The following is a 12,807-nucleotide window of genomic DNA, read 5'->3' on the forward strand; positions in this document are numbered from 1 at the left end:
AAGAAAAGATAATACCCAAATCACAAATCCCTTTCTTTGTAATGGGGGCTGTTGATGATGCACTATGTACCAGTGCTTATTTGTCGGGTTCGAGAGACAAAGTCATGACATTGTGTTTTCCTCCCTTTGTTCCTTTAGAGATGTCAGTTGGGAGAGCAGAGTAGCCCTTTGCTGAACTCGGTCCAACTTCTCCTTTTGCCCTTTGGTGCATCTAATGAGAGGAACATACATAAACGAAAGCACTGATCTAATTAGTGAAACGTAAATCAGCAGTAGGTCATTCACTGACATACTTGAGCTAGTGCTGTCAACAGATGCGTCTTGCAGTGAGACAGAGTAGAGTAGTGGCAACCCAGATAACAAGCCTTTGGGGCCACAGACACTGACTCTCCACCCAGATACAACAGCAGCAAACATAGCAACGTTTCTTACAAGCAATCAGTCTCTTGTTTAACTCTTAATACTTAGGGTCCTATGCTTTGTGGGTCACATTTGATCAAATGCTGTGTCCTTAGACTTGGAGACCAAGCATGTAAAGAGGCCATTTGAAGCAAGAATAAATAAGGAGACAACATCCTTCCTTCAGGTTATCCTTGTATGCATTTCCATCGACAAAAGCCTGAGTGGAAGCACTGAAAACATTTTTTTGCTTGGCTGAGGTGGAAAAGTTGGGGTGTTAATGAGGGCTTTATGCAACGAAGTGTAGACGTAAATCATGATGTAAATGAAGGATGTGAGTTTAAAGTCCACTGATGCTTCTGCTCCACAGGAAAGAAAAATGAAATGGTGTCAGAATTAAACATCAGATGTGTGTGGAGTGAGGAGGAGACTGTAACCTTGCTCAAGTCAAGACATGAAAGAAACCTAAATGCCATATTTCCATCAAGTTTCTTTTTATTGTTTGTTCAAATTGTGGGACACTGTCTCCTTCTCCTTCTTTTTTCTTTTTCTTCATTGGTTTCAGGGAGCCCGACTGGAGAATTAGAGACATCAGCTGTTTATTTTTGACTCCTGAGCTTAATTTATGTTGAATAAATCCAGAAGCGATGGGAGTTTTTGGCTGAATCCAAATGTCCACAGTGTCGAGGGCTTTCTACAAGGGCCCTCAAGTGGACCTTCTGCAGGCATTGAGAGAGATTTTGCTGAATTATTTAGTTTTCTTTGTTATTGTCTGCAGAGTTAGACAGGCAATGGTTTTCGTCCATGTGGACTTATGGTGTGAGGTTTTAATGTGGATATAATATTAGCAGCGTTAAGCATCATGTATAAGGCTAGAACTTTACTCCTTATACCAACCTTACTTTTTACGCTGTGTAAACTGTAAATGTTACAGAAGCTGCCAACACCAATACAGTGAGGAACTTGTAGAAGGCTTGATGTCATGATGTAGAGCATGTCACAATACAGGACGTATGACAGGGGCCTGCGATGAGGGCTCTTTGGGTCCTGCAGTGGACCAAAAGGACAACAGGAAACAACCTCTGTAAAATGTCTTGTTTTAGGACATTCAGCCAGGACCAGGACCGCCACGCTCAAGGCTGTTGTGGTTGAGCACTCCTTTTGACTGACAAAAAGAGCTTTATCAGCTGGAAGTATTTGATCCCTATTTGGTTTAGATTTTTGATATATGTAATTAAAATTGTTCTGAACTGATTTAGGCGACTTTAAAATCCCTGGCTCTCTGGAGTATGAGCACCATGTTAACACTTCAAAAATCACTGGAAACTTTCCTTCAGTTGATGGATATAAACAGTAATTACATAGAGCAGAAGCACTGACAGCCTTTAGGGGCTGTGGGTTTTTTTTCCTTCATGAATACAGCTTGGATAATAATGTAGTATCACAGAGGTTGGAAAAAAATCTTTAAATAAGTGAGTTTCAGAGGTATATACTGTAATTGAAAAGACAGACGTTCCCACTCCCCTCTCATAGAAATAAGCACCGGCACACAAAGTTTACTCCTCCCATGCTCAGATATGTAGTATGTAACCTGTTTATAGTGCTGTCTCTGTGATATTTCAGGACTTGCAGCATTTCAGGCTGTTTCAGCTCATGGCTTGTCACATTTTATTATAGTCTAAGTGTGGCCATTTGTGTGTGTGGGTGGGTGGGAGTTTGTGTGTGTGTGTGTGTGTGTGTGTGTGTGTGTGTGTGTGTGTGTGTGTGTGTGTGTGTGTGTGTGTGTGTGTATGTGTGTGTGTGCATGTTTGCATGGTACAGGATCCTTTTCTGCAGTGCCTTTGACGCCCAGCTCAGTCCCTTGTGTATGGTTGGCTCTGACAGGGTAGTGACCCTTCTTGAGCTCATGTGTGATTGGCTGGCTCACACACTTTCACTTAATATTTCTCCAAGTATTAAACACTTTTGAAGGCAACCTCATATGTCTATGAGACAACTAACTGTCGCTATGTTCCTGTCTGTCTGTATGGGTAAAGTACACACACACACACACACACACACACACACACACACACACACACACACACACACACACACACACACACACACACACACACAGGGCTCTCAGCATTCTCAGTAATTAGAATTTGACCGCACACAGAGAAGATAGGACAAACACCTTTGAGAGAGACGAGAAAAGAGGGAGAGGCAGAAAAAAGATACAGTATGCCACATGAAATATTTCCCCCCACAAAAGTAATCTGTCTGTCACTCCTTTTTCATCTTCCCTCATGGCTCCTTCATGATTTAGCTTGTTTTCTTCCCAGCTCTGTCTTTTAAATTAGAGGCAGGCAGATAAGCTGGGAGAAAAATGAATTCATATCCCTACTGACACAACATGTCTACATTAATTATGTGCCAAGTGGGAAGAGCAACCCATCATTATTTTAGATATTTAGTCAGCATTGTAACTCAGAGCTTTCTAAATATAAAAGCCAAGCAATGGTGAATGGACCAAGTTAAGTTAGTTAAGTATTCAAAATATTTGTTGAACTATATATTCATACATTGGTAGGTTCATTTGACATCTTATTTCGTCATATCAATTTACATTATGTAACATTATGCAACTATTTTACCAGTTTTCAACATCATTTTTGATGGCTTGCAATAGGGAGAATGGTCTATGCTCCAAATGCAGCCAAACACACAATTTAATCCATTCTTTACACTTTTGCTCTGATATTTTCAATGAAAAGATTCAAAATACTGCCCTCCAAATTCTTTCAATGCCAAATATTTATCTTACTACAGCCTCATGTACACAGCGTCAAAAAGTGGAGAAATCTTAGCTGCACTCACCGAACCACGATTGGACAGCCAGTGTTCAGGACTGCGGTCAGTTTACACACACTGTTGTGATTAAATATAACTAAATGTAATGCTTGTAAATTTCTATTGCTCAGAGATCATATCTGAGAAGAATGGTGTTGAACAGAGACATGGAGGTCACTGGAAATAAGAGGCGCACTGTGCCTGACCCATGCTATTCTTGAGGAAATCAATATCAAAGGATGTCCTAAGCACGCAGCAGAAGAAATAATCTGCCAGTATAAAGAATGGGTCTCTTAACAATGCACCATGTTGAACTGGTATTGATTTCTGCTGGTTCAACTCATCGACACTCAGGGTGTAGTAATGGCTGTCACCAGTATGTACTTTGTTAGTCTGAGAGATTCTGATTCGGGGCCATGAGGGCAGTCGATAGATTTGCAGAAATCAATGAAGGCAGAAGGTGTCAATGGGGCCTGCTTATTGATTAACTAACTAACATTATTCAAGGCATGTGTGCAAGAATTTCTAAATGTGTGTGGTGAGATAGAGTAGATGAATGCAGCCAAATGCAGCAGTGAAAGGATAAACAGCAGCTGTGGGGTTCAGGAAGTCTTAAGAGCAGGTGGAGGTTCCACTGTACCGGTCGTAGTCTCCATTGCAGAGCGCCCGTACTGGGATAGTGAAAGGCTGCCACACCGGATTTAACGTGTTCTTCACCACCTCTGTTTTATGGCAGATAGTAAACCTAGAGGAGAGGAGGAGGAGTAGGAGGAGGCAAGTTAGGAAAAGATGTGTCCAAAAAGAGGCAGAGATAAGTATTTGTTAATTATACAAGGCGGGGGGAGATATAAATATGGAAATAAGGGGAGGGGCGTGCAACTGAGGAGACAGAAGCAACAGGAAAGATAAGGTCATATCCTACAGTCGCAGGAGAGACGCTTTAAATAGGGCTGTAGCCAGCTTTGTTTACCGCTTGGCCTGTCTCCCAGCTATATTGTGTTTCAGACCACAGAGAATAATTTAATATTTCAGTATGGCTTTCAAATCCTTTCCCTTGACCACAAGTGTGACCAAGATATGCAAATATATTTCTCTGATATCTGAAATGTTTTCCAGAGCTGAGCCACATAAATTCCTATCAAACGCCCCCCAAATATCCTCTCCAAAAGCAACAATGCATAGCACTTTTTTTTTTTTTTTCCCCCAAAGCCTTGGATTACTTGTGCTCCACTAAGTGCCTCAAGCCTTTTAAAGCCCTGTGATTCTTTTAGCCACACAGGCCTCTAATTTGTACCCCCCTCTGGCACCAACAAGAGACACTTCTAGCACATCTGTGGGGATCCATTTCCCACCCTGTTATGTATGAAAAAACTACTGAGAAAAGCAAGAAGACAGCTAATGAAGCACTTGCTAAAGCATCTCCAGCTATTGAGGGCTGACGCTGCCACAACCTCACAGCCCCTCGGGAGGATGAACAGCACTCTGGGAAAGCGTGAGGAGTTCGGGGAGTGTTATGCATCCCTCTGTGAATTACCTCAGAAAGTGACAGTGTTTTTCTTATTGATGGAAAATGCAGATAGTGGGATATTTTTGCCCCTTGCTTTCATACTTTCTACAGTAATTGCCTCTCTTTCCTATTTGCTCTCCTGGAGTCATTTATGTAAGACATAGTCATGGGAATTGTGGTTTTGTTGTGAACAGGATACTTGCCTCCGTATGCAGCCTCTTGAGTCGTGCATGGCTCGGTAACCACTGCAGCTCTCCTCACATATTATACATATATCCTCATCCCCCTCAGCTATAGTGTATCTCCTTGAATGCTGCCTATGTTCTTGCTTCTCCCTCTTTCCAAGATGCTTTCTATTTGAGTTTCTTATTATGTCACTGTGACCTTTATGGTATTGTACTGGTAGGAGCTAATTTACCCTCCTTCAAGAAAGGCAACCTCATACCTGACACTGTCTTCTCAACATGGACTTTGGAAAGCTTTGGTATCACAAAATTCAGCTTCTGCTATTTCAAGCGTGACTTTTGATAGAAGTTACTTCACTGTATCAGGACTACATCTCAATGGAATATGTGTGTCTCAGGGGTCTTCTCAAACAGCAGTGCACCTTTTTAAACACAGGAACCACAAAACAAAATCACATCAAGGACTCACGTTCCATCCTCGTTGCTTCTGTAGAAGACCATGAAAGGGTCTGACTTGCCGAAGAAGTCCTTCTTGTCCAATTTGTTGGCACAGAACTGCATAGTGGCGCTGTCCTGCAGGTACGCATGGAAATGTAGGGAGACAAGTGTGAGGTTGGGGGGAAGGTATTATTCATGTAGTCTATTTAGCTCTTCTTCCCCTACTTCTTCTCTTTTATCTTCTCAGCTTACAGTGGGACAGCAGATGGAGGCAGCTGTCTGTGCATCACACAGTAAGAAAATGAATACTGCATGAGCACTGTAGTATGTTTGTATCTATGTGTGTGTGGGGGGTTTACTCTTATTCATTTTTCTTGGCATATTGCGAATATTTTTCAGAGAAACAATCATTTTAAATATTTTATTAGATCTACAGAGCAACAAATATATTGGGACAAATAAGTCATTCCAAGGTAAGCATGTGTGCACACTGATCCATTCACAAAAACTGCTGCAATAATAGCCACACTAGCAGACCTGCGAGGCTGTAATGATGTAATGATGTTATTCCTCTGTCTGTTACAGAATGTGAAGTTTGACCTGAGGGTGAGGACATCGCCTACGTGCTTTGTCACCATCAACTGTTAGACCAGCTGTACATTGAGCATCGTATATTCCAAGTATATTTCAGTTCACTGGGAACCAATTAGACCATATTGCAAACCAAAAATGAAATAAAAGTGCAGCAGAGAATGGTGTTGGTAAATGGAGATTTGAGTAGCACTAACATGGTATTTCTAAACCACTGTGGAGGAACTGATGTGCTATTGATGAAGTAGATAATTTTAAATTAACATGAGATAACACAGACTAATCCAAGTTAAGGTACATATTGTTAATCAGCATGATTAAGTAGAAGACCTAATCAACTCTGACTCCAGTTGGGTTCAGTGTTGGGTATTTAATTCAAAATCTTTTGCATTAATGTCACATTGCAGCCATTATGAGTCACCACATAACTGCTGGAGACCAGCACAATTACTTTCAGTAAGAATAGTAGAACACGGTGTCCTGTCCAGTACATCCTCACACACTAGCACACAAGTACAGATAGTGTATGCTCACACAGCCCATACAAATACCCACAAATGTAACACAGCTGCTGGAAAAAAGGAAAGAAAGTCTCAGAGAACGATTTCATGAATCGCACTATACAAAGTCAATTATTTGGAAAAATGCTCTTCACTAATTTGTATGAGGATGTGAATGTAGACATATGACAGCCATCATTTTAGTCTGTGTATTGTGAATGTTACATGTTACATCGTACATTCATGTTACATGCTACTTACATGCACTCACTCATATGAACAACTGGCAGTCAGCCTCCCATACATTTTAGCTTTATCTATAAACACAGCCTGTGTGTGTGTGTGTGTGTGTGTGTGTGTGTGTGTGTGTGTGTGTGTGTGTGTGTGTGTGTGTGTGTGTGTGTGTGTGTGTGTGTGTGTTCAAGTATGCAGGCATTGTAATCCCTAACCATAGCACCGTATCCACCCACCAGCGCTCCTGCTAACATTAGTGCCAGCTGCTTCCCAAGTCTAATTCCAGCATGAGTAATGGCCATCAAGCTAACACTTCTTTCTGACACCTGTCACAGTATCTAGGAAGCATCAGATACTTCAAGTCTGTTTTATCCTCAGAGAAACCGCAAACACAAAACACATTTTTTGCCTTAGGCGTTGTGGTTCTTGTGTGGAGGACTGCTTTGCTTCTTATTTAAGCTAAATAACATGACAGTGCACTTAATGTCGATCTCAATCAAGAGCCACATCCAGAACTTTTGGGTGTTATGTGGGTTAGAATATATGTTTTAGATATGAATTATATTCATAGTTTTTGCTGCAGCAGAACTGCAATTGTAATGACCTCTAAATCAAGGTTGGCAAATGATTAGTTTATTCACAGAACTGGTGTTATTAATCATGTTTAGTCCCCACTACATTCTGGATGAAATGAATGTATTAGATAGGCGCATGTCTCTTCAGTGTAGGGCTTATGTACTGTAAAATTACAAAGCTAATTAAAGTATAAAAGGAAATAAACTGTTAGTTGGCCAGTTAACTTTAATTAAGCTCAGCAGCTGCTGCACATAGTTCAGGTCACTTACCTCGAATATGGTGCAAAAGCACTCCACCAATTTGGCAGTCACGAGACAATTTCATGAAGCTCCCTCTGGAGCCAAAAAGGGCTTTATACAAGTTTTTTTCACATGCACCCTTTTCAGTACTTTCATCATCACTACAGTGGCTCCTGTTATTGTTTCTCCAAAATTCCCCTCTACATGACCAGATTAATGAGATTCGTAGAATTTGGGAGATGCAATTTTTATACATGACTAGAATTTCATTTCTGTATCAGATTGGCAACAGTTAATCAGTAAACAAAATTCTGTGGTGATGTATTTATATGAAGAATTAACTGTGTCTGAAGGTGACCGAAGTCTATTGTGGATTCAAAAGCTGAACTAACAAAAGCCATAGAAACAAATGTAGTTGAAATAAGTCAGAGACCAGCAGTAGATGCTGGGAGATTAATTCTCAAAGCAAACCAACCCTTACTCTTTCTCTGTAGTACACTCTCTCTCCCTAGTAAATAAGCCTGATTGTGCATTTTCTCCACCAACTGTTTATCATGAAATGTTGCACTTTTACCAACCCCAAGTATAAATCAGTTGACTGCTGTTGAAGCTTGGACTGCTTGTTTACCATTGCATTTCCCTCCCTGTTCTTGGCTCCTCTTGTGTGGTGGCAGTGCAGGGAAGGAGCCTGACTTATCTCTGGCATATGGGCTGTAGCTAATCTCTGAAACACAGTGGGTTCATTATAGCATGTTCAGATGCTATAACAGTAGATTGTCAGAGCCTGAGGCCTTACACTGGGCAGCCATGGTGCCACTAATGATAGCTTAATAGCTTTTTAATGTTGCAGCTTGCACCTTGTGTCTGGCTACATGCCGAGTGGCAAATCAGAAAAAGAATGTGTGTGAGGTTGCGAGTGTGAGAGTGTTTCTGTGCACATGTGCCAATGCCCATTTTAATTCCTGTATGCATCTTGAAACAGTGTCCTCTCTGTGTGTTTATCGCACACAGCCAGGCAACGTGCAGCACACACTTCCCTCTCACACACTCATGAACACATCCACTCACACATCCACTCCACTCCAGCAGCGAGGGGAACTTTATCTGTATTCCTACCCTCACCCTGAGGACACACACACACACACACACACACACACACACACACACACACACACACACACACACACACACACCGCATGTCTGCCATTTCACACAACCCGAAGACTCTCTTTCACTCTTTTTCATTCTCTTAAAAACACTCCTTCAACCCTCCCGGGGACTGTTGGCTCCCATGCTGCGTACTGATTGACACACAAGCAGCTGAACGCTTATGTCATCCCACCATGAGAAAGCAGAAATATTTGCTATAGAAACAGATTTCATTTCATCTCGCTTTCTGTCTTCTGTCCCTGGATGCTGGATATGTGTGTTTTCTAGTTCAACAAGTACTTAACTTCACCAAGTATAGACAGTGACACTGTAGTCTGTCTATACACATGAAAGCAGTGTTCAAGTTTACAATTTGGGCTGCACTGGATAACAGAGCGCACAAAACTCTGAAGGCACATTACGAACAATGTTTGTCCCAGCACCTCATCAAAGTGACTAAAGAAGCAGCCGGGAGATCCAGTTTTCTTCTCAACAGACTGTGATTAGCTCAAGGGAAAGACACAGTGCAGTGAGACCACATGCCTTCATTCAGTCTATTTTTTCCAATTTCCATGATCTACATGCTCCAAGTTCATTAGTTACAGTATGGACGTTATGTCACAACAGTAACTGCTAACTGAGCTGCTAATTCAAAGGCCTGGATGCTGATAAATGTTAAATCACTACCTGAAACTTGGCAAGAATGCAGCTCTCTGCGCTCTCTGGGATTTACTGTAGACACCTACTACATCAAAGGCGAGCTCACTGGCAGCATGTACAGTAAGTTTGTGCCTCAGCTGTGTGGCCCTGAAGGAGCATTGTGGAGTCTCCTGTTCAAACTGAATTGAGCGAAACTTGTGTTGTTACACCCACCCACATTAATCATTTCATGTTGACCACAGCGCGTTGAGTCCTCCTGGAAAAAAGGCTTTTTTGTGGTGCATCGGTTAAACTATCGAGAGGAGAACAGAACACATAATATGGAGTATAACATCATCATGATGGAAATAAGACAATAAATTAAACTGCAGTTTCTTCGGCAAAACCCATTTCTAAAAGTACTATCATTTCCATCTGTGTTTAAAAACAAAATTACCTTTAATAAATTAATTAAAGTGATGTCTCTTGTGATTGGACCAGCATGAAGCCGATGCACACAAGGCTCAGACAGTCAGTCCACATTTATTTCTGACTCAGATATTTTCTTACCACTGCACTTCCACTCGTTATTGTGTCCTAGAGAAAAGGAGACACATTCTGTTTCTGTGATTTAGGAGCTGATAGCAAATTCTCTGGTGTGACGTTAATGTGTGAACTCAGCGACAACACACAACACCCTCTACAGCAGCTCACATCACCATGACAACGATGTCAACCGTAGGGAAATGGACTACATTAAAAGCACATTCACCTGGGGACAGGATCGCTGTGAATGATCTCCAGCTACACTCCATTCAACATCATTAATAACTGATTTATCAACAGAAAATGGATTAAAAAACTCATCAACATTACACTTCATACTGTATTGTAGCCGTAACAGAAAAAATGATCAAATATATGTAGGGCTAATTAGCCAACAATTGTTTCATATTTTCACGTCTTTACACGAAGAAGAAGAAGAAGAAGAAGAAGAAGAAGAAGAAGAAGAAGAAGAAGAAGAAGAAGAAGAAACGTACTTTTATTGTCACACACAGGTTAGTTGCACACTACATGCACACACGCCATGCTTCCGTGAAATTATTTTCTCTGCGTTTAACCCATCCTTGGTCCGTCCTTCCTCCGCGGCGGACCAGGAGCGGTGGGCTGCCAGCCGACAGCGGCGCCTGGGGACGCAGTTCTCTTCGTCATCATTGATCAGGTGGTGATTTTCTTGCATGTTTTTAGTGGGGGTATATTTTATGGAGGACACCCCAGGTGAACACGGGGAGAACATGCAAACACAGAAAGGCCCCTTTCCTCGAGCAGCAGGCACCGAAGGCATGGTGGAGGACACGCCCCTGGCGGCCACAGCAAGAATCGAACCAGGACCTTCTAGCCGTGAGGCGACAGTGTTACCACTTGTCCCACCGTGCCACCAAAATGAATGCTATTTGTTCTGTTGAACAATGATCTCACTCAGGATGGACTGGGCCTCTTCCACTGGTGAGCAATTTAGATCCACGCATTTTCTGAATTCATTAATAGTCTGTGGGCCGGATGTGGACCACTTGACGATCATTGTTATGCGCTAGGTCGGACTTTGTGAAGCCTTAGTCTAAAGGCTCAATAACTGCTGCTTCTACGACCCAGCTGGATCAAAATAGATTAAAGTAGCCGATCAACCAATACTGTCACCCCGTCAGCTTCACGTATATCAGACCCTATTAACTGTAAACACAAGGTTTCACTGGTTTGCTCCTCAGGAATTAAAGAGGCTTCCACTGGCTCGCCGATCAGATTGCGCAAGTAATCGCAGGTTTCAGTTTTCAAGCAGGCAGAGTTTGGCAACGTTGCTGTTCTGAGTCAGCGAATGGAAGGACACACCAGGAAATCTCTGCAAAGCTAATAGGCACATAAAAGCATTTATGGTGATGGAATGTGTTGGGGATATTAAATATGCATCTGCTCCTGTCTCATTAAGGTTCTGAGGCACGAACACACACTCTTGCAAAGGTCTGTGATCAACAGCCATTTGCTAATATGGAGAGAATCAGAGTATCAATATTTAAAGAGAGGGGCCAGGCTGGATAGAGACACATTCACACCCTCGGCGGAGTAATGAAGGAGTGTTTGTGACAGGAGAGATGAGCAGTGTGTAGGTGTGTGTGTGTGTGTGTGTGTGTGTGTGTGTTATAGTTACACTAATAAAGGGAAGAGAGACAGGGAGAGGATGTAGTAAAAGTACAGTGTCAGGGCCAAACCAGTGCATTTACATGAGAATCACATCGGCATGAATTAGTGTGAGCCAGTGGGTTTCTCTTGAGGTTAAATGCGGAAAAAAGGTAAATGAGAAAGGTGGAAAGGGGAGGGTGGAGGGATGGTGACTCAATTAACTGCCAAAGTGATGAGGCTGGGAGGAGAAAAAGGGGGTGTAAAGGATAGGGAAGGTGGACATAACGTGATAAGCAATGACAAATGACTCCCTGCTGTTTGTGAGCAGTTCTCTGTGTTTCCACAGTGCACACACACGGGGACAGTCTCAGAGTTATGATAGCTAACATACAGCACATGACCCTCAGTGAGACGTGTGATTCTACAAATTGGCAATTCCTTTCCTGGATTAGCTCCCTTTTTTCTTTCTTCATTTAAAAGCCACAGGATAAGAAATCTGTGATTTATGTTGTTTTGTTGGTTTGCAGCATTTTATAAGGATTGCCAAACAGAGTATGTGAGTGGAATGGAGCGGCAACAATTTCTGCTCCCTGCTCAAAGCATCTTCTAATCGCTCCTCTCCAAGCTGCTCCAGGTTTTCTATTTTCTACATTTGATATTTTCTCTAACCCACTTGTTCTCTGCTCACGCAAAGAGAAAACCTGTTCTAGTTTGCACTGCACCAAACGTGGTGAGAGCCGCCCTTCACCCTTTACTGCACAATGTGACGCGAAATTTAGAGGCATCAAAGAAGACAGCAAAGTGAATGGAAGCGCAGGAAGTGAGGCAAACAGAGGTGGATCTGTCATGTGAAGAGAAGCAATGATTTTGCTCAAACTTTATGGTTGTCCTGATGATATAAATGCACAAAAATGAAGAGGATGTGGAAGAAAGAAGGGCAAAAAAGAGCACAACTGGAGTTCCTCTCATGCACAGACTCACCACACTGTCACAGCAAACAGCTGGAATATCAGCCATCTCCATTGGCTGTTAGTGGCCAAAAGACACAGACTGCAAAACAGTCAAATGGTTAAATTTGTGCAAAAAAGGCAAACTGAAACTCCTCCTGGGGTTGTATCAGCTTGTTCGTGTGATGGAGTTTTATCTCGAAGGGAGAGGGAACACAGAGAAACGCTCCAAGCTAAATCATGCTGCTCTGCTCCCACTCTGCACTGCTCATATATCCTGTTACAAATATGTTAGACAAAAATAAAAAAGAATTCCTACATGGAGCAGAGTTAGATTGCTTTGCAAGAGACATTTGAGATGCTGTTGGTCCTATCGAATTCAGTAATACAGTA

The 12,807-nt window shown here is 42.1% G+C and overlaps 1 protein-coding gene across 4 annotated transcripts in view; it reads right to left on the minus strand.

Annotated features, from left to right (window-relative positions):
• The window catches only part of cpne5b (copine Vb), a 113,522-nt gene that overhangs the window by 22,942 nt on the left and 77,773 nt on the right, over positions 1 to 12,807 (minus strand). For all 4 annotated transcript variants that reach the window (XM_070959646.1, XM_070959645.1, XM_070959642.1 and 1 more), the window contains 2 exons: positions 5,396 to 5,499; positions 3,875 to 3,979 (listed from right to left, as the gene is read on the minus strand). In XM_070959646.1, coding sequence (XP_070815747.1) covers positions 3,875 to 3,979; positions 5,396 to 5,499 — 209 coding nt within the window. The remainder of the gene's footprint in view (positions 1 to 3,874; positions 3,980 to 5,395; positions 5,500 to 12,807) is intronic.

Source organism: Chaetodon trifascialis, chromosome 3, assembly GCF_039877785.1.
Source record: "Chaetodon trifascialis isolate fChaTrf1 chromosome 3, fChaTrf1.hap1, whole genome shotgun sequence".
Lineage (NCBI taxonomy): Eukaryota > Metazoa > Chordata > Actinopteri > Chaetodontiformes > Chaetodontidae > Chaetodon > Chaetodon trifascialis.